We start from the raw sequence: 27,849 nt of genomic DNA on the forward strand, positions 1-27,849 counted from the left end.
GAAGAGAAACGTGTGCCGAAGTCCATGGTGAGATAAAGAGGCAACAGGCGACACCTTTTGGGGCAGTCATGAGCCAAACACCAGCCACTACTGAGCCACCCACTGCCAGGCCTGAAGAGAAGAAACTTGCCTTTGAAGTACCAGACATCATTGTTGTTGTCCTTTATTTCGCCTTTGTCCTTGCTGTTGGAATATGGGTAAGTCAGTCGTTTTGCAATAACTAGTGGTGCTAGATATCTCTTGTTTTTGAGAAAGGCCTCTTCACCGAACAACATAGCACTGTAGTATATAAGTGATGCTCCTATTTAACAACAGAGCCACGTTTCCTTCCTTTTATCCACATAAGGTCCTAGGTGGGCATAAATCTGTGTTCAGCTGTGCATTTCAGAGCTGCAAAGCCATTATTTTCCCCCTCTTCATTTCAGTCTTCTCTTCGAGCCAGTCGGGGAACAGTCGGAGGCTATTTCTTGGCTGGAAGATCCATGACATGGTGGCCGGTAAGTATGTAATAACCCAAACCTTGTTGAGAACAGCCTTTGCCAGATGTTGCAGATGACTGCAGCTCCCATTAGTCCCAGGCAGTGTAATGGTGGGAACTGATGGGCACTGAGTCCAAGAACATCTGGGGGTGCCAAGTTGGTTGCATGACTCTTGATCAGAGGTGGCCAGCCTTCCAGATGTTGCTGGAGTAAAACTCCCATCACCAAATCACCATTGGGCATGTTGTCTGAGGTGATGGGAGCTGGAATACAGTGCTTTTTTTTTTCAGGGGGTATTCAAGGGTACACAGTACTAGCACCTTTTTCCCCTAGAAGAAAAGTACTGCTGGAATCCATCAGCATATTGAGGGCACCATGTAGGCTATCTCTGTTTAAAAAGCAGCTCTCCTTAGTGTGGTTTAAGCAATTGAAATATATACAGATTTCAAGGGATAGTTGAAGGCTGAGAAAGAGGGAAGATGAAACTGGGATGATCCTTGCTGTGGTGAAAAACGAATGAAAGAATGCTACACTAGTTGTAGGAGGAAAATGGTGAGGGTGGGGGTGATAAGAAAGGAAGAATGTGGCGTATCTTTCCTGCTGTAACAAATATGTAGCTAGGAAGGTTGTGCCAACTGCTGCACTCTCAGCATCACAAATCATAGCCTTGTTGCACGGTTGCAAAGCAATTAGTACAGTAAGCACTGAAGGAAATACATACTGAAGATTTAAAACTTTAGGGCAGTTTTTAAAATACATAGTTTTGCAGGAGTGTGTGTTTGTGAGTGAATATGGATGTGAATATGGCAATTGAAGCCAAAACACTGTTTCAAGGGAAGTCCTAGTGGACACCCTGAAACTCAATTCATGCACAGGATTGCACTGTTAAATGCTCATGCACCCAAATGAACCACCAGTGATGTAAAGCAGGGGTAAGGAACCTATGGCCCTCCAAGTGCTGTTCAATTCCCATCAGTCCCAGCCAGCATGGGCAATGGTCAGGAAAGATGGGAGCTGGAGTCTACTTTGCAAAGTGGCATTGTTGTTGCAAATAAGAGAGCCAATTTCTTTTTAAAAAAAATCTAGCACATCAAACAACCCTAAAGATAAAAACAAAAACAAGGCCTTTTTCAAATAAAAATGAAAATTAACTCAAGTTCAAGAGCAGTTCCCATTCCTCTCATGAAACAACAGCAGGAGTCTCTTTTGCACTGTCTAGTAACTTCTTCATTTATTGAGCAACTGTGTTAGGACTGCAACTCTCCACACTAAACCACCCAGATATAAATCTCCAAAATGATTCACTGGAAAGGCATAAACCTTTTGAAGGACACATTTTCTTTGGAGCAGAAAGGTAATATAACAATAATTTAAAGACCCAGAGAAATAAGTGTCAGAGGAGTAAATATCCTTTTTGCCCTGTCACAAAAGAACACAAGGCTGTAGATCTTGCAAGTGTTTAACTGCAAGCTGAATGCAGTTTTGAACTCCAACATTAATTGTAAATTCCATAGGCTACGTTTTCTCCCCTGGAGACACACGCTCGCACCTGGTTATTGTTCTAATGCGCTTTGTGATTCACTTTCTCCCAGGTGACATGTAAGCATTGGCTTACCTGTAGCCTCTACAGTTTCATTGCAGGAAATTTAAGGGGCTGCCAAGAAGTCAAGTGTCCCCATCATCGTTCCTGCTGGACTTAGTTTTTTCAGGGAGAACAAAACTTCCTGGAAACTGAATCCAAGCAGAGGCTTGGATTCCCATTACCCTGAGTAAGATGGCTGTTTAGCATTCTTCATTTTATTTATTTCTTGTTTTGGTATCCCATGGAAGCCCAGGGCAGCTAACAGCAACAAAATATAATAAAACAATGATTAAAATATCTAGCAACATGGAGCCTTTAATTTGGGGTGCCTCCTAAGTGTCCTTTCTAAATGAAGACCTGATCTAATAATCCTGCTCATGTTGCAGGAAATCTCACATTATACACTACCTTCAACTTTTTGCAGATCACCTACACTGTGGGTTAGCAGAGTTTGGGTTCAATAGTGTGGAAAGGCAGCATACAGAGTTCCCAGAGAAGAGGGATTGGTTGTTAAACTACCTCGGGAATTGTAGCTCTCTGGCAGTGGAGTAATAGGGATCACCTAACAACTCTCAGCACCCGTAACAAACTACAGATCCCAGGGTTATTTTGGGAAAGCCATGACTGTCTAAAGTGACATGTATTGTGCCCATGAGGCCTCAGTTATGAAGCAATTCCCTTTCCAGGGTTTCACTTTGGGGCTGAGAGGACCATTACCTAAATCGTAACAGGCCTTGGCTTGGGAGAGGAAGTAATGTTTCCCTAAACTCCTAACTCCGCCTCAGGCTGATTAGTGTGACTTTTTCTCTCCCAAACCTGGAGGAAATGTTGGTAGATGATGAATCGCCACACAACATCCTTTTACTGCCTCTGTGTTCCAGGATATAGGGAGCGCATTATGGGTTTAGACCCAACTGCTTCTAGGAAAATGATAAAATGGTTACTTAAGGCCACTGTGGCATTGTATTACATGGCTTTACGTCGCCTCTTTTATACTGTCTACTACAATAAGGACATGTGTCTTAAGGAAAGTGTTTACATTTCTTGGGAGCCTTTCTGTTTACCCAAGATATGAATGCGCATTGTAGCCGTTAGTCTTTCAATCAGAGGCTTCCCAGATGAGATGTTTGCAAGTGTTTGCTTCAGGAAAGGTTTTCAGTCTTATCTCGTATTAATATTTTAACTATCCCAAAGGTGAGGAGCAGGTCAGATTCCATTAATCTTTGCTTAGGGCTCAGCAGCGCAAGAGGCAGAAAGACCTGCTACTTGGAAAAGGAAAATCACAGAGCAAGTGAGGCAATACCTTTTATGGGGGGTGGGAACCCAGTAATGTTGAAAATGCTGGATTACAAAAAATGAAAGTGTAAGTGTTGAAAGCAAACAGCAACAAGGGAGTAATGTCACATTGGTCCAGTAACAGGTAGAAAATTAGAAAAATGGAGCAGACTAGTCTGGAATCCTTTCCCCTAGTATTTTGTTAGGTTGATGGGTCTTCTTATTTTCACATATACATAAGGAGTAAGCATTCAGGAATATTGTCCAGAGACATCTGGAATGGACGAAGCACCTACATTTCTGTGATATAAACCCATGGGGTCAAAAGCCATAAGTTATCTCTAGTCAACAAGGGCTTTCCTTTTTTAAAAAAAGAAAATAACAAAAAAAAAATTCTTGCAATCACATCAGGAAATAACAGTACACAGCCAGTATGTACTGGATACAACCTGAGGTGTGCCTCATAACTTACGTCTACATTTTCATATCTTCTCAGTAACAGCACTGTTAAAATAAACCCAAGGTATTTCACCTTTCACAGTTTACACTCTGTATATTTTTAACCAAACAGAGCCACCTACTTTGAACACACACTGCTGGGCTGGGTGCCCCATTGCTTGTCAAGGCAATATTTTCCTTCATGGCAGGCCATGCTGAAGCTTCCAGCATGCAGTATAAATATTTGCCCACAGATATGTCCTGCATTCTTTCATGTAAGACATGATCCAGTTCCACCCTGCCCCTGCTCCAGAGTCCCTGCTTTGAGATGCTCCGGATTGGCTGTGATGCTTGGCTTGAATCAAGTTGTCTTTACATTGCAGAAAACATCAATTCATGTAACTCTGGTGAATCCTTGAAGGTCTCCTTCATTACAATGAATATATTACAATGAAAAATTGATTATTGCATGATAAATATTTAAATGTGTTTATTTTATATATTTACTTTGAAAAGCATTTGTTCTTTGCAGATGTTAAGTGGCTAAAATACATGATCACCATTGGTGGCATGGTGGATCACGCTGCTCAGCCATTAACCATCTGAAAAGCGTAGATTGACACCTTCAGTCTCAAAATTTGCACCACCATTTTCATTTTTAACATAGTTACAACATTCTTAAAACATCATTACATGCTGTGCAACCTTGTTCCTCTTGGCAGTGCCACTATTTATGCACATTATCCAAATCTGTGTATTTATAGTTGTACATGTAGCAAACTTAAAAGTTTGGCTGGTTGGGAGCTTCATAATCAGCTGGTTTGGCCATTTAGCAATGATTAACCTGAAGTGTAGGAATTAGCACAGTTGAATGAGGCTTTGTGTGACATCCTCAATGATTGGTCACCCAGAAGATACTGGAATGGCCTGATCAGTTTTCAAGTAAGGAGGCCAGCTGATTGATCTGACATTATCACTCCCACGTTGAGACTAGTTGTTTGGGGTGTGCCTGGCCTGTAGTGCTATGTGTGCCTTTTAAAAGTGCACACATACAACCACTAGTGGGATCTGGAGCCATCCTAAGACATTTTGCTTCTTGGAACAAGGAGGAATAAGGAAGTGGAGACAAACCAAGATAGAAATTCACCTTGGGGAGAAATGAGGCGTATATAGATACAAGCTAGCAGCCTAATACCTGACATTGCTCAGGAATTCTGAAAAATTAGGAAGCCAAAATATCAGCATGGTTTTGAAAGGGTCAGTCCACCATCTTGATTTAAAATGGTGTCCAATTGTACCCAAACAAAAACAAAAACCCACTCCTTATTCTCAGGAACCATCATGTAAATTTGGTTACGATATCATAGGAAGTGCCCAGATGTGTAGCAAATAGACAGCTTTCCAAAATATATAGCAGAGAAATAAACAGAGAAAAACATGCAGTCAGCTCTTCCAATTTATGCTTAATTATGCAGATTAAAAGATTATGGCATTTGAGTAGTCCAAGTATTGGCAGCCAAACACTCAGAGCAGTAAAGTAGGAATCTCCATCACTGATGATCTTAGGATGAATCATGCAGTCTTTGTTTTTAAACAGGGAAATTAGATTTTGAGGTGTGAACTCTGTGCTTTCTCGCCACAGATAGAACATACAGCTGACCTTTTTCTATCAACTAACGGCAGCATTTTGTGTTTTAGATTGGAGCATCTCTGATGTCAAGCAATGTGGGGAGTGGCTTATTTATCGGCCTGGCGGGCACAGGAGCTGCAGGAGGCTTGGCCGTTGGGGGCTTTGAGTGGAATGTAAGATGTCCTTGAAGGATTCAACTTGCTCTTGACAAGGGATGTGGGTGTGGGCATCAGCTTAGTCAAGTGAAGAGGTTATTTGGTACTCCCCAATGCCTGAGTTTTATTGTATCTCCAACAAGACAATTGGAAATGCATAACTGATTTCAGCAGAAACATTAGTAGGCTCGTGTGGCACATTCCAATGTAAATAAGCAGGATAAAATTAATGCTAGAGCACATTTTCCTAGAACAAACAACAGTCTGAAACTTGGAAACCTCTGTAGCTTCAGATTTATTTTTTATTTTTATTTTTTTGAAACATTGGGCTGGATTCATCTGTGCTAGCAAAAGCCAGGGCAACAAGACCCACATGACCCAGTTACCTCCCCAAATCTGCTCAAGAGGATCAGGAGAACCCCCAGAACAGCACATGGGGGCATGGAGAAAGGGGAGATCATAGAATCATAGAATCATAGAATCATAGAGTTGGAAGAGACCACAAGGGCCATCGAGTCCAACCCCCTGCCAAGCAGGAAACACCATCAGAGCACTCCTGACATATGGTTGTCAAGCCTCTGCTTAAAGACCTCCAAAGAAGGAGACTCCACCACACTCCTTGGCAGCAAATTCCACTGTCGAACAGCTCTTACTGTCAGGAAGTTCTTCCTAATGTTTAGGTGGAATCTTCTTTCTTGTAGTTTGGAACCATTGCTCCGTGTCCACTTCTCTGGAGCAGCAGAAAACAACCTTTCTCCCTCCTCTATGTGACATCCTTTTATATATTTGAACATGGCTATCATATCACCCCTTAACCTCTTCTTCTCCAGGCTAAACATGCCCAGCTCCTTTAGCCATCCTTCATAAGGCATCATTTCCAGGCCTTTGACCATTTTGGTTGCCCTCCTCTGGACACGTTCCAGTTTGTCAGTGTCCTTCTTGAACTGTGGTGCCCAGAACTGGACACAGTACTCCAGGTGAGGTTTGACCAGAGCAGAATACAGTGGCACTATTACTTCCCTTGATCTAGATGCAATACTCCTATTGATGCAGCCCAGATAATTCTATCTGGCAAGAATGAATGAATTAGATGTAGGATTGCCTGTTCTAGTTCTTGAAACTGTGCCTATAGCTTTAAGAGCACTGAGTCATAAAGATTGTATATAGCATCATGGTATTGAAAGAGGCTATTTGACCACTGCCCTGTCTTCTTTAGCCTGCAGTGCCATCTAGGTGTGTGGTGCCACTGTTTCATTGGCTGGTGTCACTTGCAATCTTGGAACTCTTAAAACAAGTTTCTTGGTCTGAATCTGGCAACCTTATGCTGGATATGGGAGCTGGATATGGGAGAATGAGCCCCTAGTTAGCCAGATGGGAGAATGAGCCCCTAGTTTTTACCATGTACCGTTGGTCATTTCTTGTTGGTAGGAATTGTTCTAGCTATTTGTACTCTCTCCCAGAGTTGCCAAATGAGGAATGTCAAGTAAAGGGTTGGTGCCAAGGATTAAAAACAAATGTTTAGTGGATAAGTTATTCTCTAGTTCACCGCTATGGATTTTAGAGAGCATTGGGGCAAATTTGTTTCAAAATTGAAAAGGATGCTAACATGAACACTACTAATGGCAGTATTCTACTCCTAAATGTGAAACTGTCTTCAAGCAAATGTTGATTCATAATAGTCACTTGCAGCAAACGTCAGTTGTATTAATACATTGCTGCATTAAACTCCTATAGAGTTTCTAAAATAAGAGGATTATCTTGTGGGGGAAAAATGTTTTAAATGACAAGTGCCTTTTAACTTTCATCAAATTCACGTTATTATCATGATGATAATATAGTATTTATGGTAGTTGAGAGGTAATGTGGTTCCCACTTCTATATATTTCAAGAGGGTGTGCAGAAAGCAGGAGAAGGCAGGAGAAGTGAACTGAAAGAGGCTAGCTCTGTGCCAGCATTGTTTGAAGATCATGGTTATGGCGCTACTGGAGGAGCTGGTACTGCATGCAGTGACAATGCTTCACTCACAGCACAGGTCTGCAGCTGTCCTGAGGGATGTGTGAGCTTCTCTGCTGCCAACAAAACCAGCAGGTTGGCTGTCTCTAAGATGAATGACTCCCCTTGGTGCAAAAGGTCACCCAGTAATATACCTCCTGTTGCAACAAAGTTCACTCTTGCTAGAACAACAATGATGTGGGATGAAAGAGAGGGCTCCAAAATAAGGCAGCATTCTTCTGAGCTATCAGCAGTGTTCACCTTCAAGCAGCCTGATCACATTGCTTGGCTTTAACCAGAACAGTGTGAGCCCTGATGTGCAATGTTTCAGCAGAGGTGGGGGACCCATGGAGTTCCAGATGTCAGAGTCTAAAACAGGCATAGGCAAACTCAGCCCTCCAGATGTTTTTGGCCTACAACTCCCATGATTCCTAGCTAACAGGACTAGGAAAACATAGACTCCAGAAAACATCTGGAGGGCTGCGTTTGCCTATGCCTGGTCTAACAACATCTAGAGGACCACAGTTTCCTCATCCCCGTGTTAAGTCTGAATCCAGCCTTCACTTTAAAATGTTTTAAAACACCCCACCAGATGTTTTAGACTACAGTGTGGTCCAAACCATCTGGAGGGCACCAAGATGGCAAAGGCTGACCTTATCCTATGCCTGGCAAGTAGCATGGAGTTCATTTATTTTGCCCATCTACCAGAAACTTCTATCCCTTGCCCTACTCCTGGCTTTCTTTTCTCTTACATTTATATCCCAGCCTTTACTCCACCTCCTCATTTCATCCTCACAAACAATCTTGTGAGGTAGTTCAGGCTGGCAGACAGTAACTGGCCCAAGGCCACCCAGTGAGCTCTATGGCTGGGTGAGGATTTGAACCCTGGTCTTCTGGATCCTAGTGGAATCTAACCACAACACCATACTGGTTCTGTTTTCACAGTTATATATTTGTCTTTTTTTAAAAAAAAATGTTTTATTAACGTGTCAATCAAATCACATTAATTCCAAATCACATTAGTTCCAAATTATACAGCCAAATTGTTTAAAATTTTGTTGGGGGTACCCATACTTCGAGCTCTGAAAGGGATCCAAACATCACTCTTGCTTCTGCTTTAATTACACAGTTCTGTCCAGTTCTGTCCAGATAGTCTCTTTGTTATTTTCCTAATCTTCTTGTTTTTATCATATATTCCTTTCTTAGTGATCTCTGATAATCTTCACAAGCGGGTTGAGAACAAACATATCCTGTGTCGATTTTACACTCTCCAAGAGCCATATCACATAAAGGACAGACGCCATTTCCACACCTCCGTAAAGAACATTCCCACAGTCTGTCCATTGATTTCCACAGGCCTGCCAATCTGTATCTCAGGGGGCCCTGCCAGGTCAAATTCACATTCCGATAACCATACATTCACATTCCGATGACCATGGTCCTCCTCCCCCTCGTCCTCCTGTGGGCAGGCCAGTCTTAACGAATCTCCATTTGTAACTGCGTCACAAAGCTTTCTTTTCATTCCCGATGATTCCCACCAGTCCTCTCTTTGATCAGTAATTCATTCCCACACAGTTCTTAATCTCCTGCTTGTGATTAGTAATTTGCAACGATTCTTTCTCTCTGGGGGGGGGGGGAGGATTATTGGGTACTCACATAAGACAAAAAAGAAAAGTTTTTTCCTCCCCCCCTTTCCGTTTCGCTCTGACATACCGATCTTTTAATGATGAGTCTTCACTTAATTTATTGTCCAGCCCGTCGCTCCGCATCACAGAGATCCCATTAATCAGCAGTCTTTACTCCCGATCTTCACTTGAAGTATGTGCATTTGCTTCTTTTTCCAATTATATATTTCGAGCTGATGCAAACCAGTGTGCGATCAGAGACAGTGTCCGGGAGAGCCGACCCCACCCGAGGGCTTCGTGTCTAGTGCCCTCACCCCCTTCTTTCAAATCCAGGGGTGAATTATGGACGCAGCAGGCCAGGTAGTGCCCCCCATTCCCTTGGGGGGCAAGGGAGGCTGCATACTCCCATATCAGCCTCTTAATTACCTCGTGTTGGTCGGATAGATGTTATTGTCGGCCATCTTCCAATGCACCCCCTGGTGGCCCCCCCACAGTTATATATTTGTCATGACATATGGCGGTCAAAAATATTCACAGAAGGTGAGAAAGGTCGATACGCCATTCATATGCCCTGACAAAGAAGGATGTAATTCTCCTTTTCTGGCACAACTGTACCTTTTCAAGGGCAGGAGAGAGCTGCCGATAGAGGAGATCCAATGGCTGTCGCATGGTTTGTGTCTGCTCCCAATGCTGCCCAAAACACCATTTGTTGTGCTTTTCTCTTGTATTTTTATCTTGTGAACTGCCCTGAGATCTTGGGATGAATGGCAGTATATAATAATAAATAATAATAATACTACCAGAGTGGGGCTATAGTGCTCTATCCTATGGCTGGCTCTCCTGCCTCAGTACAGCAGTTCATAGAATCACATCACAATTTGTGAACTTAAACACAATACAGTGATGCCTTCCAGCAGTCATAACCTTTTTGACACTACAACAGCAGTGTTGTCAACCCATTTCATTCGGGAGTGATCACATTCCAAACGCTGAAATCTCCTTTTGCCCAGGATCTATTTCTGGCAACCCGCACCCATGGCTTTTGTGATTCACCCTTGTCTTTTGAAAAGTACTGATCAATGATTGTATCCATTCTCATCTTTACTCCAATCTGTCTAGGGATGGGTGGACTCACGGAAGCCCAGTCCATCCCAGTTCTCAAAAGTGACAGGACTAAGTATATTCTGTTCCACTTCCAGGTGTATTTTTAAATTCCACCTGCAAGCACACATTAGGAATATGTGTTTAGAAGCATCTTATGAAGTAGTCTGAGCATTGCATTCACTTCCCTCATTTTCTGAAAGTGTGTTGCTAGCCTTCCATGGCCTGAGCAGCTAGCATATGGGTCTTTTTGCTGTCACATGCCTTGAGTGAAGACAGAGCAAGTCTCCCTTGTAATGACAATGCTTAATGATGTTCCATTGCTCCGGGGGGGGGGGGAATTGTACAGAAAAAAAACCCACAATTGCCTCCAACGGTTAAAGGGGGAGACGGGACTAGACCACTAATAGAATCTGCCAACCCGCTGATTCTGAAGTGGATCATTCTTCTAATCTGGGTCAAGATCTGGCCAGATTGATCAGGTGAGTTCACACTGGAATCTGAGTAGGGCAGATTCCTTCTCCATTCTTACATTAATCCAATGGCCTTTGAGCATCTTTTCATCCCTTCCTTCACGTAGTTGAGAACCAAGCAAGGCATTCCAGTTTTGTAGCACATGTTGTATCTGCCATTCTTGTTCATTAGAAATACTGGCAATTTGCCTTTCCAATTTTTATATAAACTTTTGCTTGCATAGAATTGAATGTGTATCACAAAGTCTGGACATCCATTGCATGTGTTCTTCTTCCTTGTTAGGCCACCTGGGCATTGCTGGTCCTCGGCTGGATCTTTGTGCCAGTTTACATCTCTTCGGGAGTGGTCACCATGCCTGAATACCTGAGGAAAAGATTTGGAGGGCAGAGGATTCAAATCTACCTATCTGTACTGTCCCTCATCCTGTATATATTCACCAAGATATCAGTATGTATCTCGGGGAAATAGAGTTGTAGCTTGTAGAGCACAGCACTTTCACAGGGAGGTTATGGGTCATTAGTGTGGACAAGTCATTCCATTATCCTCACTGAACTAGTCCTAAATACTGGATCAGTCCCTTCACTAAACATTATATACAAGCTTTCAGGGCTACCACTCCATGTTGGAGGAGGCTTGTGGTGGTCTCCCTCTTCCATCAATGGGCCCTGGTGGGCTTGTGTGATAGTAAGCAATGGTTGGATCTACCTGCCATTGCAATGTTCTCCCCAAAACTCTCATTACTTCAGGGTCTTATGAAAAATTTAAATGCAATGAGACCTAGCTGCCTGATGCAGCTTGGACTGCCAGGCCAGGATTTTGTTTAACAGGTGGGGCAGAGCAAGTGTCAGCCATAGGCCCAGTTGGGGTGATGGAGCCTGGTATCCAAAGATACCAGGTATGGATTCTGCTAGCTTTTGTCAACACATGCATCAGTTGAGGTTCTGACATTTCTGATGCCTGATTTGATTATTTGCAAGAGTAATTTTATTGTAATTTTCCAGGCAGAATATTTATTAGAGATGTCATAATCCAATGCTACTGGTATCAAGGTCCTTTTTCTTGTATTTGTTCCAGACAGATATTTTCTCTGGTGCACTTTTCATCCAAGTCTCCCTTGGTTGGAACCTTTACCTTTCTACGGTGATCTTGTTGGTTGTGACAGCCGTCTACACTATAGCTGGTAACTATGCTGTATAAAAATGCCACTATGAAAAGCCAGATATAGCCAGATAGTGTGGACAGTTTCAGGTCATGCTTCATGGATACCAGTGAGGGGGCATCCAGTAGGTGGGGATTTCAACTGATACCAACCAAGCTACCTACAATGGACTTAAAAGTATAGCACCTGTAGTCAAGTTGGCGGGTGGGGAATGTTGTAAACTTCAGATATCTCCAATGTGCTGCATTCAGACTTGTGCTTTCAAAGCAACTTTGCTGGGTTTGAGGATCAAGCTACTTGAGGTGCTCAGCTGTGTGACTGTCTTCCCTGAAGTGTGTGCTTAAGTTAAAGCAGCTGTGAGGAGCTAGTATCTGCAGCAGGAATTTACGAGGAGGGCAGAGGGTGTTTCTCTCCTGCCCTGCAGACCATTCTTTTCTTCTTCTTTTTTAAAAAACACCATTTTCAAGCCCAGGTTGTCATATGTCATCTTTTTCCAGGACACGTCTTCTTTTTCATGGGTAGAGTCATCACAGTTATCCATAGTTAAAAGTGGAATTCGGCAAATGTGTCCTCTTTTTTGCTCTTCAACATATGGCCGCCAAAGGCCAGGCAGGCATAGTCCCTCCCCAAGAGGCAAAACGTCAGCTTAGAGTAGGCAATTTGAAAAAGAAAAATAGCCTAAGGGGGAAAAATGAGAAATGGCCCCTTTCCCTTTCTGATCCTGACTGCAGTTTCCTGCAACTGATTTGTCACAAGTTTGGTCCGTAATGTGCAAAGTTTGAAGGAACAGTGATTTCATTATTCCATTCCTGCATTGCAGGGGTTTGGTTAGATGGCCTTTGGGTTCCCTTCCAACTCCACAATTCTATGATTCCATGATTCATTTTATGTACTCAAAACCTTAGTTTCTGTAGAATCATAGAATTGTAACGTTGAAAGAGACCCTGATCTGATCCAACCCCCTGCAATGCAGGAATATGCAGCTGCCCATACACGTTATCAGCACCATGGTCTAACCAACTGAGCTACCCAGGCTCTTGCTCATGTGTTAAAATCCTATTCTTTTCATCGATTCATTTATTAGAATCACATTCCATTTTGTAACAGAGTAAGGGAAATCACAAAAATGTAGAAATATTGGTCTTTGAATCAGTTCTTTCTCACCTTTTTCACAGGTGGTTTAAGTGCAGTGATATACACAGATGCTTTGCAGACTGTGATCATGGTACTTGGAGCGTTGGTTCTTATGTTTATCGGTGAGATGAAAATGGGATTGTGTTACTTTATTTCTTCGGCTAATAGAATGACACATCTTGGGGGAAATGCCAAAAACCATCTGGGTTGATGTCATCTCAACTTCTACATCAAACTTTTTTTTTATGAGAAGAGAAAACTGGACTTAAGTTTAGTTATATGTTTATTATGTCTCATCTAATATCTGCAAAAGCTCTGCACAATTAATATGGCTTGTTTAACCAATGTGTGGTTAGTCTGAGCATCTGAACCTAGCCTAGCAGATTTAACTATTTTGTATTCTGGCAACCAACTACAATGCAAAGATATGGTTTGTTGTTGGCTTGCAAAACGTGGCTTGTTTTGACTATAGTTTGGTGTCGTGCCTGAACCCAACAACCTTGCTTACTTTGGGTTTGTCTGGCCACTTCAAGTGCCTTCCATGGGGGAGGGGGTAATTATTGGTAATCCATGGAGTCAAAAGCTTAAAGCCCTTCCTTCAAAATGCCATGGTCCCAATCCAACTTGCCCCTCCCTGCAATACTATTCCCCAACACAAAGGAAACCATTAACAATTCATATTACAAACTTCACATCTGGTTTGACCCTGCAAAATGTGGCTGGAGGGGACAATGTATAGCTGGGGGGGGGGGAAATATGGATGGATGACATGAGCTTGCTGACTGGACTGTGGCCTCTTTCATTTCAGGCTTTGATAAAGTTGGGTGGTACGAAGGACTGCAAGAGAAGTATAGTCGAGCCATCCCCAGTGTCATTGTGCCAAACACTACTTGCCACTTGCCACGGGAAGATGCCTTCCATATGATGAGGGACCCTATCAATGGAGATATTCCATGGCCTGGACTTATATTTGGCCTCTCAGTGCTCGCTCTTTGGTGCTGGTGCACAGATCAGGTAAAGTAAATCAGGTAAAGCAAATACCATATTTTTTGCTCTATAAGACGCACCAGACCATAAGATGCAGCTAGTTTTTGGAGGAGGAAAACAAGAAAAAAAATATTCTGAATCTCAGAAGCCAGAACAGCAAGAGGGATCGCTGCGCAGTGAAAGCAGCAATCCCTCTTGCTGTTCTGGCTTCTGTGATAGCCATGCAGCCTGCATTCGCTCCATAAGACACACACACATTTCCCCTTACTTTTTAGGAGGGAAAAAGTGAGTCTTACAGAGCAAAAAATACGGTATGTCTTTCTTGCTGCATGTTTGATAGATTTATCACTGCCCTCTACAGGAGAGTTTTAGGACTAATTTATTGTGCTGGGATCAAAAACCCATTGGATTATTTCAGTCAAAATCAGCATATGAGATCTCTGTTTCCTTGTACTTACAGCACATAGGAATCATTTGCATTACTCAGATTCTGAGCATGCATTAAAAAATTCAGAGGCAGAGTTAAAGCCTACTGTTACGAGAAAAAACAATGGGTGCCTTCAGTGCTAGCTGCACTTAGAGTAGGCCCATTAAAGTTAATAGACACAGCTAACCTAGGCTCACTAATTTCAGCAAACTGAAGAAACAGCCCTAACTTAGCCCTGTTACTTGAGGTAATGGAATGGCATCTTATGGTACCTCAGATTACATACGCTTCAGGTTACAGACACTTCAGGTTACAGACTCCGTTAACCCAGAAATAGTACCTCAGGATAAGAACTTTGCTTCAGGATGAGAACAGAAATCGTGCAGCGGGAGGCCCCATTAGCTAAAGTGGTGCTTCAGGTTAAGAACAGTTTCAGGTTAAGAACGGACCTCCAGAACGAATTAAGTTCTTAACCCGAGGTACCACTGTAGAAACTTTCCTTATAGCCAGTCTGATTAACCATGCATTAATTGAATAGTACATTTAAAGCTTACAAATGGTTTTTTAAAAATCATAGATTAAAAGTATACATTTTAACAGGATACGTATGTTTCACATGTATTTAGGCAGCTTTTGTCTCTTAATTTGAGAAAGGTTATCTCTTGAAGATTCTTTACAAACCCTCTAGCCTAGCCTTCAGTTTTTAGCGACTGCCATTTCTTAACAATTTGGCCAAAAGATTGCTTTGTGTGTGGTGGAGTCTCCCTCTTTGGAGGTCTTTAAGCAGAGGCTTGACAACCATATGTCAGGAGTGCTCTGATGGTGTTTCCTGCTTGGCAGGGGGTTGGACTCGATGGCCCTTGTGGTCTCTTCCAACTCTATGATTCTATGATTCTATGATTCTATGATTCTATGACTATCTTGGTTCTCTTCCATTTCCAAGAAAATGTGAAACAACCTGTGCAAAGTTTCCTTAAAACTAACTGTTTCTCCTTTCAGGTAATTGTGCAAAGGTCACTCTCTGCGAAGAGTCTCTCTCATGCTAAAGGCGGGTCTGTGCTAGGCGGATATTTGAAAATCTTCCCAATGTTTTTCATTGTCATGCCGGGCATGATTAGCAGAGCTCTCTATCCAGGTAAGCTTCTGCTGGCTGTACTAAGGCTACAAGTGCCCACAGGTGGCCATTTACAAGGAGGGTGGACATCTGTAAACATGCAACCACCTACAGTAGGAACTCATCCAGCTATATGGGGAGACAAACTTTCCCAACACAGTCATCTGCTGTCACCCTATGTATGTATGGGTGGCACTGTCAGAAGTAATAACTTTTGGGACAGGAAACACATGGCATGGATCTGAAACACAACCTGAAAAGCATATGTCTGCTGCACCCTTAATCACCCATAAATGTAAACAGCAACTGCTTCCTCTATATCTCCTATAAGTAAAACCTGCATTTCTTTATTTACTTGCTCGCTCCAGATGAAGTGGGATGTGTAGACCCAGAAATCTGTGAAAAGGTCTGTGGAGCGAAAGTGGGTTGTTCAAACATTGCCTACCCTAAGCTAGTAATGGAGCTCATGCCTGTAGGTAAGGTAATTCTATTCTCGTCGAGAGTGAGGTGGACCACATGGGCAAGCATTGGCCTGCTGATGAAGTGGGCTGGTGCCTGGGTGGGCTGGTGAGAGTTCGCTGGTGAAAGTTAACTAGGCTTTCCTTGTTGACTTCTTAGGACTCCGTGGCTTGATGATTGCCGTGATCATGGCTGCCTTGATGAGCTCTCTCACCTCTATCTTCAATAGTAGCAGCACCCTTTTTGCCATAGATATCTGGCAGCAACTGCGCAAGACGGCCACTGAGCAGGAACTCATGATCGTCGGAAGGTTCTTTTTCTTCCCCACACCTTAATTTGCTTATCAAAAATGCTCCCTGAGCACTTCCCACAAACTGCCTAGTGCCCTCAGTTGCCCCTTATCCGCAGGTGCATCTAGTGCAGTTTCCGAAGAGGTTTCATGCCCACGATTATCAAAATTCCTTGTGTGCCCTCCTGTTAAGGTTCAGTTGGAGCCCAAGCAATGCGTGAGCTGGGGCAAGAACTTGTGAGATGCTGCAAAAGTCATAGGAAACGTTCCACGGTGTATATTCTGTTTCCAGGGCTGCATATTCTGCTTCAGTTAAGAACTGAAAGCAACTCAAACTGAGACACGAAAGTCTCTGATCCAAATCACTGAACCTGATCCCAAAGCAGATTTGGTTGGACCAAATGCTCATGTCATTGCCCTCCACAGCTGGTGCCCTCCTGTCTCCATACCCAACTCTGCAGCTTGTGCTGTTGGCTGTGTGCTCTCCCCATTTCTGGGATTGCTCTGCAGCTGCTCAAGTGACTTCTGCCTGTAAAAAATCATGGCCGCCAGAGATGGGAGCTGTCCACAATCATTGCAGCCCAGCATGTTTGCAGCTTTCCCTTAACGTCCTTTTGGTCAATGAAATGTACTCTCTGTTTGAAGTCTTGACAAAGCAGCACTTGCCGAGTTTTCCCCAAACCCTGTTGTGCCGTGAGGGGGGAAATCCCCACCCCCCTTTCCATGGCTCCATAGAGAACATCAAAAGTTAGATTTGTCAAGTTGTGCAGAAGTAACATGCTTTGTCCTGCACTTGCAGGGTGTTTGTCCTCATTCTCGTTGCCATTAGCATCCTCTGGATCCCCATCATCCAGCTAGCCAACAGCGGTCAGCTCTTTGACTACATTCAGTCAATAACCAGTTACCTAGCGCCACCCATCACTGCCCTCTTCATCCTAGCAATCTTCTGCAAGAGGATCAATGAGCCAGTAAGTACAGAATCAATGAGGAGGTGCGTATGAATAATAGCATCTCCCAAATGTCATCGTTTCATAGTTTTTCAGGGCAGACAAGACCATTCATTACGATTATATTGACTGACTTTCCCTTGAATGCAACAACTGTGGAATTTAGGCCCATTAGAGGACAGCATCTCTTTAAAAAAAGATTCTCAGGGCTTTGATTACTGGTTTAACTGAAAGAAGTGATAAGGCACAGGAAGTGAGAGGGGGGAGCAAGGAGAAAAGAAGGGACTTCATAAAGATTCACCAAAACTTATTCTCCCCCCCCCCCACTGCTTAGAAAGTAATTCTTATTCAGAAACTGAATTTCCCTAGCTTTAATCTTCCAGTCATCAAATCTCCTTTGGTTTGAGACTTCAAGAGAGCTGAGCCGTATATAATTATGTGGGAGATCTAGCCACATTGTGAAATCAAGCCAAGTTTCACTTGTTTCTTTTTGACAAACTTGCTAAATAGACCCATTTCTGCAGAACTGTATGTCCTGGTATAACACCAGCACCTCAAGTTGAGGGGGACGCCATTTTTCTCTAAACCCACACAAGTGAGCATTCAGTAATCATCTTCTGGGGCTCAGGACTCAAACCCCAGCTGCCCCAGTGTGCAAGGAATACCAGTTAGGACTTGACTTCCTGAGGACCTTGGGGACTGTGCCTGTCCCAAACCCATAGCATTTAAGAGGATAATTTGAATAGGTATACTTCCTTCAAAGGGGATGGGGCAACTCAAACATTGACCAACTCACTTCAGGTCTTTGCCCCTTGAAACCCAGCTAAGGGTATTGGGGTGGGGAGTGGAAGGAAGGGGCTTTGTTTTTGTTTAAAGGGAATTTCAAGGAATAAAAAGAAGCAGCATGATGTAAGACCAAACAAAAACAGAGATCTGTTATTCTAGGCTACTTGTAGATGTGCAATATAATTTCCTGGCCTTTTAACCCATAGGAACCCATAGTTCTTTCATCAGTTTCCAACACCAGCTTTGTTCTAGATTCCCACCCCCCTCCCAGGTGAAAGCCATACATTTCATGCAAACTTAGGTTTTTCTATCCATTCAGTCCCCTTGCTTGCTTTCCCTCCCCTCCCCTTCCCATGGGGTTCCCATACGCAGCTACATAAATGTCATTTACATAGGTCTGTTGTTTACCCAGTGTGGTTTGGGCAATGGCTGCATTAATTCTGTTCGTATTCCAGCTAATTGTATAGCTTGATTGATGAAATTTACAGGAACTTGGAGGGGACAATTCTGACTTAATGCTGAAGAGCTAGTTTGGGACCTATCAATGTTCCTAGGGGACTGATGGTCAAAGCCAGAGGGGTCCTGGAGAAACTCCACCTGATAATATGGATGCTTTTTAATCTGGGTTCCAACCAGGCATGCTGTTTTATCATTTCTGTGCTTCCTTTAACGCATCCTTGCAATTTCAGTCCTATGTCCTGGGCACTAACTTGATATCTGATCCTGAGTTCATGCCCCAATGCTGTTAGCCTAATCCTAACTTCTCTTCCTGATCTGAAAGCCATCCTCTCCAACTCTGTAGCAGTGCAACACTATAATCAGTTCACTCATTAGTCTTTGCTGTCTTTTCAATGTAATTAGTCCCACGGGAGCCTCTCTAGAAGTTTCCACTGTGCTTCTGCAGTAATTAAAGGCTTGTAACGATGTGGGTTCTTATCTTGAAAATCTCTGCCAGGATGGAATTAGGGACCCCAGTTTTGTGTTAAGGACTCATGCGGTTGGTCCCACTCTTTGTATGCCTTTAAACATTAAACTAGTGCTGTAGGATAAACTGTCCAAAAAGCTGTTCTGAAGGCATTACTTTAAAAAGGTAAATACATTGGCTCAGAGGCAGAGTGTTACAGTGGCCAAAAGTTTATTGGTCTAGGGATGTGGGTTTTTTTGTTACCAGAACCAATATAACTAAGTTAAGATTTGAAATAAGGCTTTCTAAGTCTAGGTATGGCAATCTTATATATTAGGTGACAATGACTCTCATAAATAAATACCTGTTAAAATATAGTACATGTGTTTAAATTATAACTAAATATGTTTTTAGCCCTTCTCTCAATAAAGAATGAAATTGGATCGTGTTAATTTCCAAACTGGGATGTTTTAACAAAATCAGTAAGCAAGGACTGGATTTAACTAACTCATTCCACCAGTGGAAGCCAGCCCAAGGAATTCCACTAGCATTACAGGGCTTTCCCCAACTGCCCCCTCCCCCCGCACACTCTAACCTCCACTCTGAAGGGACAGGAGAACCCACAGAACACCATATGTTGGTAGCCTCCATTGGGCAAGCAGAAATACTTGCACTGATGGATCAATCTCCCCAGCACTGCTTTGAATCCCACCCCATGTTTCCAACTCCTCCACTCAAATTTCATCACATCTCCCTATGTTTTCTTCCCAGGGAGCTTTCTGGGGACTGATGTTTGGGTTAGCAGTCGGACTCGTTCGGCTGGTTATGGAGTTTATCTACATGGCGCCCTCCTGTGGTGAGGAGGACCAGAGGCCAGCTCTGTTGAAAGATGTGCACTATCTGTACTTTGCTATCCTCCTGTGTGTGCTAACGGCAGCTGTCATCGTCACTGTTAGCCTCTGCACACCACCAGTCCCAGAGGAAAATGTAAGTGGCTTTCAAGGATGAATATTATTTTTAAAACAAAACAAAACACCCAAACACTTGCTTAGTTTTCCTTGCTGTACCTTGGACCCCTCAGTACTACTGCAAACTGGAAAGCCCTACAAAGAAGTCTTCCTTCTGCATGATCTTGCTTCCCAGGTATTATAGGGTTAAAAATCCTTTAGACTCAGTGAGCACTGGAAATGGAGAGCAGGCTTCCATGCTGTGAGGACACTACTGGCACATCCTATCAAGTAGAGAGGCAGACAGTGGGGAAGAAATCATATTAGAATGGGCTGCTGAGGGGGGGATGTAATGGCTCTAATTGAACCCTCTCTCGTATTTCAGAAGAGATGGCATCAATCTTGTAAGCTAACAAGATTAATATTGTTGGAGCCTTGGCATTTAGAATGAACATTCCATCCCAAAGTGATCTCAATTACATTGAACGACTGAGGTTTGGTAGCAAAGAACTTTATTTCATTTGCTGCATAAAACTGGTAAAAAAAAAAAAAAAGTTTTCTTTCAGTGAGTTCTTGAAGAGATGCTTTGAATACTTTCTCACAAGTCTGGTTTCCCCAAAAGCAGCCCAATCCTGGTTTTACTGGGTCAGCTTAGTGAATAATGGAAAGAGTTTTCCTCAATGAACAAAAGTATGGATCATATTCTCAACTGATGTGAATAGACAATGGGTTCAGAGTGCCTGCAGCCCTCAGCTTTCCCAGGTAGCCTTCCTTCCAGGTGGCAGACAGCTTCCACTCCACTTAACTTCCCATATCAGAGTGGGGCTCTCAGAATTGTATGGCCTAGGAATGGTGAAGAGATTTGTCCAGGCTGCATTTTTCAATGAGCTGGACTAATATATAATGTGAAGCATAATTATCCTTCAGATTTTGCACTGGTCTGAATTTTAGAATGCAGGTTTAAAATACATATTTTGTGATAAAACATGTACTTAAATATGAATTTTCAGACAGATTAAAAAAACCAAAATGTAAATATGTAATGGAACACATGCAAAACTGACAAGGACTGAAAAGCACGGCCTAGCATGGCCACAAAGGAGTGATTAGTGAACCTCAGGCTGAAATGATCTCTTGAATGATCTCTTGAACCTATGCTCTTGAATGGATAAGGACCCTGGCTCCCCCAGTGCAGAGTTGAGTACAATCCTCCTGGAGTTTTATCTGGGAAAGTGTGACTACACATGGCCTCTCAGTGTGGTGTAGTGGTTAAGAGCGGTAGTCTCGTAATCTGGGGAACCGGGTTCAAGTCTCCGCTCCTCCACATGCAGCTGCTGGGTGACCTTGGGCTAGTCACACTTCTGTGAAGTCTCTCAGCCCCACTCACCTCACAGAGTGTTTGTTGTGGGGGAGGAAGGGAAAGGAGAATGTTAGCCGCTTTGAGACTCCTGAAGGGGAGTGAAAGGCGGGATATCAAATCCAAACTCTTCTTCTTCTTCTTCTTCTTCTTCTTCTTTCTCTGATGACCTTCTCCTCTGACAGTAGCAAATGGACAGAAGAGGAAGGAGAGATTTGTATCTGGTGTTTGAGTAGTACCGTTAATGCACCAAGCTTTAAATGAATTACAGCCTAAAAACAGCAAGCAGAAGCATTTTTCCCTGCTGTTTTGGACACTCTCCCATCCCTGTGGTGATGGATGCTGTACTGCAAAACAAATATGCAAAGAATTTGTTTGGTATGCCTCAGAGTTCATATGTCTTCATTGTACATAGCCCATATTGTGTCATGTCGTCCTTGAAAACTCTGCAAAGGAGCTTACAATTAAATTTGAGACTGTGAAGCTGAAACACAACTGCCAGATGCCAGATGGCATTTTGGAAGAGAAGGATTTATTCTAGTTCGACAGAGGAAAAGGGGGGAGGGAAAACTTTTTTAAACAATCTTGACAAAGTTTCTTTTAAGGTTTGTCAGACGAGAACACGAGGAAGTGGGGAGTGGCAGAGGAGGAAGTGAGGTCACAAGAGGATAGTGGTACTGTATTAATTCAATTAAAAACTATGTCCCACTTTTATTTATAAAATAAACTCGGAATAGATTGCAAAAATAGTAAAATGTCTAAAAAGACAATGGGAGTCAGAATTCTTTCTCCTCACAGCAGCTCCCCCCCCCCCCGAATACTGAAACTATTCTACTGAGGGATTGTGAACCCTACTGAATTTATTTCTTTAGATGATTTATATGCCCAGGGTGGTTTACAGCAAAGCACACAGATCAAAATCCATAAAAACAGAACAATCCTTTAACAGCACATAACAACTAATTAGTGAATAACAAGTAACTAATAGCAGCAACAGCAGCAGCAATCACATCTCCCCTCCTCCAAATGTGCACTGAAAAAGATGAGTCATAGCTAGCCTCCTAAAACTGTAGATGGAACCAAATGCACCTTAGCAGTAAATCAGGAGCCACCACTGACAAGGCCCTTTTCAAGGCTATCACACCATGTACCTCATTCCACAGAAAGACTACCAGGTGGGTTTCATCTGCTGATCTTAGAGCATGGACAGGTCGAGCCAAGCCATTGGGGGCTTTAAATGGGGTGGGCTGTAGCATGGGGAGCAAGGGGGAAGAAAGATCCTCCCAATTCAGGCAGCAACATTTACCATGTTGCTTCCAGTCAATTTTGTGGGATTCTCCCTCAACCCTTAGGGTTATTTGAATGTCTTTCATTCATCAGATAAGAAGGTCCTGCAGCCACTGTACCTCCCAGCTTGTAGGTTTACTACTCCTTCACCTGCTCAGTTTAGTTTGTAGAACTCTAGTATGTGCTTGAAAAAACAAGAGAAGACAGGATAAGCAACTGATGGAGTAATAGGGTCTCAGGTTGGCATGATGGGCCTTTCAAAGACACATGGTCTCTCTCCAGAAGAATACATATGAACTCTAGTATGTCAGAAATAAGTGTCCTACACAAGCCAAAGTCATGATGAGCCTTGCCCATGAATCTGTTTCCTATCCAATAAGTGCATTTTAGAGTTACAAGCATTAATCACACCTGCACTTAAATTAGTTTAAGTGTTTTTGTCACTACTGATAAAACTATTATATTTCATCCTAATGTATCTCTTCCCCTTCACTCACCAACAAGCCATTTGTGTTCAGAGGAAGAGGGAAATGTCTCCTGGATCCTTTTGTGTCCTCCAATTTCATTACATTCTAGTTAGATTTAATGAGTAACCAAAAGGGGAGGAAAAGGAAAGGAACGTAAAAAAGAAAGAAAGAAGCCCCTAAAAGGATTCTTCAGGAAAGATGAGGATCATCAAATCAAAGCAATTTAGCACAATGTGACAAGAAAGATTAGCCTTGCCTGATGCTCATCTTGGTTGAAAATAATTTAAATAAAGCTATAAATCTTCCGGAGATTATACAACTTTTTGTGTCAGCTGGAAACTGCCTTCCAGATTTTGTGCCTGAAATTCAAAGTATTAAAACTACTGTTCATTTATAAGTGACCTTTTGAGAGTTACTTTCCAAGTAGAGTAGTATGCTAATAGCATGCTATGTGCAAATGTGTCTGTATTAGAACTCCCTACAACATTTTAGTTTTTTAGAAAAGCAACTTTAGGAGGGGTCAGTTTGGAGCAGAGAAGTGGGGTGTGTGTGCTTAATGCTTCAACACAAGAGTTCCACATGAACTGGTGCTGCTTCCACATGCGAGTTTTTCAGTGTTCACATGATGCCATCCTCTTCAAAATACCCAGGAGGTTCCGGTTCTCTCTTCTGTTTTGCATATATAAAGGTTCTGTGTGCCACTCTACGATTCTATGATTTTATATTATTGTGATTCTTTTTTTTGGGGGGGGGAGAAGAGTTTGGATTTGATATCCCGCTTTATCACTACCCAAAGGAGTCTCAAAGCGGCTAACATTCTCCTTTCCCTTTCTCCCCCACAACAAACACTCTGTGAGGTGAGTGGGGCTGAGAGACTTCAAAGAAGTGTGACTGGCCCAAGGTCACCCAGCAGCTGCATGTGGAGGAGCGGAGACGCGAACCCGGTTCCCCAGATTATGAGTCCACCGCTCTTAACCACTACACCACACTGGCTCTCATTATATTATTGTGATTCTGGGAGACAGCAAATCACAAGGTACTTACTTTTGAGTAGACATACATCAGATTGTGATGTGCCTTTTTAGTATGAGTTGCAGGACAACCTATCCCCACACAATTTGTGTGGCTAAAGCCATGCTCCTTTAAGCCCTTCTGTGTCAATCTGACTACATCTAAAGCAAGCAGACGCATAAGCTAAGTGACAAACAAATATTCTGCAGCTTTCACACCTTTGTTTTTGATTTGCAAATTACCCAGCTTGCCCGACTGACATGGTGGACTAGACACAGCAAAACAGATGAAAAAGACTTGGAGAGCCACACCTGCCCAAGCACAGAGATGATTTCCTCCAAGAGAGAGAATGATGTAGATACTGTTCAGTCAGAGAATGGAGATTTAGTATGTAAAAAGCATGGAGGTATGTTACCTGTTTTCTCCTGCCAGTTGTATATTTTTGTGTGTGCACAATATACATAGAACATCCAGGGTCCATCAAAGCCAATAGATGACTAGAAAGCTTGCTCCATAACCTTGTGTCCTCTGCTTAGTATAAGTGGTTTGCCAAACTAGACACACCATGGTAGATAGGCGTAACTTTCTGCTCATGTTATAATGTATTGTACTTTTTCCTGATTTTATGGTTGTATCTTTTTGTAAACTGCTTTGAGGGTTTTAAAATCAAGCAGTGTATAAATTTTATGAAATAAATAGAGAGCTAATGTTCCTAGAAATTAGCCGAATCTATGAGCATCATAGGTTTTGGTTTTTGCAGCAACATGTGCCAAATTCTACAAAAACTGATCAGTGTAGCAAGAAGTTCATGTCATAATACATTTCATTATCACAAAAAGATCTTGCATAAAGTGTTTTAGTCATTTTCATACAGAATGTGAGAGTCAGCTCACTGAGGAGATGCCACAAATATTTGTTTAGGATTAAAGCCATTCTCCTTGCCTCTCAGTCTAATCCACAGGTATAATGGGAAACAACAACAAAGCAGCTTAAAAACCAATAAATGTATTATGACATGAACTTCTGACAAAATAGACTGCAATCCACTGAAGTATAAATCAAAGCATAATAAATTAATTTGGCCACATCCACACCATACATTTAAAGCACATTTAACATGCATTTAAGACACACTGATTCCCACAAGGAATCCTGAGAAGTGTGATCTCTTAAGGGTGCTGGAAATCCAAGCTCCGTGAGGAGTAAACTGCAGTTCCCAGGTTCATTGTGGGGGCGCCGTGTGCTTTAAATGTATGGGGTTGTATCCAGCACAGCTAAAAGTCACTTAGCAGTATACTTGCTCCACTGGTGAAATGTTTTGTACCAGTGGAACATTGTTGCAAGAGAGAATGCATAGCAGATTTGCTTATGCAATCTGTTGCATTGGATTCTTCTTCTGCACAACATTTAAACTCACACTTGCACTAGCAGACAGAACATTGGATAAAGCCGTGGCCTTTAAGGTGCCACAACACTTTGTTGTTTTTGCTGCAGCACATATCTACACTTCTGAAAATTGTTGCATAGCAAATAAAATGGGACGTTTACAAAGCCCCCTCCCCAAATCCTTGGATTTTCTAACCTGGCTGACTTCCCATCCTTTGCTCAGAGCTGTTGGATTTACCTTCATCAAAGTGTTCCTTTTAGAGCTCATTGTCCTATATCTTTGTACAAAGATGGGGAAACTGTGGTCATGCATATGCTGTCGAGCTCCAACTACCATCAGCCCCAGACATCATGGCCAATAGTCAGAGATGATGGGAGCAGCATCTGGAGGACCACAGGTTCCCTAGCCCTGCTTGGTGCCTATGGAATAACAGCTATGCTGGCCCACATGTTAAGTCCAGAACTGAGAAAAAAAGGCAGGGAATCAGGAGACGGGGGCACTATTATCCTCTGAAACTCCTTATTGTGGAGAGGTCCAAAGGAAACAGGTCTGGAAACCACTGTAAAACGAGGAGACCAGACTTTTATCTGTGGGTCTGACAGGTAGTTTGATTCACATTCGAAGCAGCTGTTCAGCCTAATGTTATTAATTATTTGTCACCTTTGTTTTCACATGAACTAAACTCATCTGTCCTTGCATCTGTTTGTAAACAGCTATCCTGAAGATGAGGTTATTAGCACTGACGGCAAAGGAAATGTAACATCCTTCATGCAAAAGCATAATGAGGCTCTGTGTGTGTGTGTTTATGCCATTTTAGTACCTCAAAGGGCTGCGTTTGGAAAAATAAGTGGGAAAGATATAAGATATAAGGGTTTCCTTCTGTTTTATATCTGGTCTGTTCTACCATGAGAGATGAAGAGGTTCAACAGGTGAAGTGAAGCTTTCCCTTACAGGCAGATGTTATTAAAGGCACAGGAACTGAGAAAGACAGGGCAACAATTCTATGCACACATATGTCATATTAACCAACAGATCTCATTTGCTGGAGGGACTTCACAGAAGGAAAGCAGGACAACAAAGCAAGAGCCTCTGTACTTCACGGCTTAGCATCCAGGAGCAAGGGCTTTACTTGTGTTCACTAGTATGGTCCTTCCAACAGTGCACCCAATAGTATTGGTTCCCATTCATTATGAAGTGTCCATGGGATCTAAATGCTGCTTCCTGGTAGCCTCAATAGTTAGGCTATAGCAGTGATAGCCAAACTTGGCCCTCCAGCTGTTTTTGGACTACAACTCCCATCATCCCTAACAGGACCAATGGCCAGGGATGATGGGAATTGTAGTCCCAAAACAGCTGGAGGGCCAAGTTTGGTCATCAGTGGGCTATAGTCTAGAAGTGGGAGCCAATGCTAGAGTTCAGGGGATTCAAGCCACCTGGGGATTGGGGTAGTACGTTGACCAGCAGTATAATGTCCTCTTGGCTCCAGTAACCAGTGCAGTAGCCATGCTGTACTTCGGAGATGGGGAACCTGTGTGAGTTCGTGACTCTCCCATACTTCATCTGTCTCTGTCATAAAGTTACCTCATCCTGCTAAAACTGTAAAATACCAGTAAGTGGTTCATATAAGCACACAAAACATTTTTAAAAATCCACACCGTTTTCCTCATTTTCCCCCATTCAGGAGTGAAGCAACCTTGCTGGAAGAAAGTGTTTTTCTGGTTCTGTGGGATTTCCACTGACCCCAAGCCCACTTTAACCAGAGAAGAGGAAGCGGCGCTTGAAAAGAAACTCACCAGCATTAAGGAAGAGCCAATGTGGAAGGCTGTTTGCAATGCCAATGCTGTAGCTCTCTTGGCTATTAACATCTTCTTATGGGGATACTTTGGATGAGCCCAGGATTGCCTTGCTCCAGTTAGAACAAGCACAGGCATCAACCAGAAGCTACAAGTTGCAATTCATCCAGCCGTGGACCTACACTGTGGCTTTAGCTGGTCCCCTTCTCTCAGTCTCCACTCCTATCAGTGATACCTTGATCTACCTCATTGGGTTGTTGTGAAGACACACGATAAAGTGATTTACACACCACAAGTCTAAAAAATATTTATTATTAATATCTGTTACTTTCCTCCAAAGCTCCATGCTTCTAAAAATGGAAAGACATCTTTATTTATACAGTCATACCTCAGGTTGAATATGCTTCATGTTGAGCACGTTCGAGTTGCACTCCGCAGCAACCCGGAAGTAACAGTCCGTGTTACTTCTGGGTTTCGCCGCTCGCGCATGCGCAGACGCTCAAAATGACGTCACGTGCATGCACAGAAGCAGCGAAAAGCAACGCGCGCATGCGCAGACGTGCCATCACTAGTTACGTTTGCTTCTGGATGAGAATGGGGATCCAGAACAGATCCCGTTTGCATCCCGAGGTACCACTGTATA

The 27,849-nt window shown here is 42.8% G+C and overlaps 1 protein-coding gene across 1 annotated transcript; it reads left to right on the plus strand.

Annotated features, from left to right (window-relative positions):
* SLC5A9 (solute carrier family 5 member 9) lies at positions 1–27,501 on the plus strand. Its single transcript, XM_081868275.1, is given in 15 exon segments — positions 1–31; positions 34–197; positions 426–497; positions 5,473–5,577; positions 11,034–11,198; positions 11,826–11,931; positions 13,086–13,166; positions 13,853–14,058; positions 15,458–15,593; positions 15,941–16,048; positions 16,191–16,341; positions 17,120–17,288; positions 19,729–19,944; positions 24,273–24,432; positions 27,095–27,501. Coding segments are annotated over 15 exon segments (2,055 nt in total). The 5' UTR covers positions 1–24; the 3' UTR covers positions 27,304–27,501.
* The last annotated feature ends 348 nt before the right edge of the window (positions 27,502–27,849 follow it).

Source organism: Podarcis erhardii (assembly GCF_964252035.2).
Source record: "Podarcis erhardii genome assembly, chromosome: 6".
Lineage (NCBI taxonomy): Eukaryota > Metazoa > Chordata > Lepidosauria > Squamata > Lacertidae > Podarcis > Podarcis erhardii.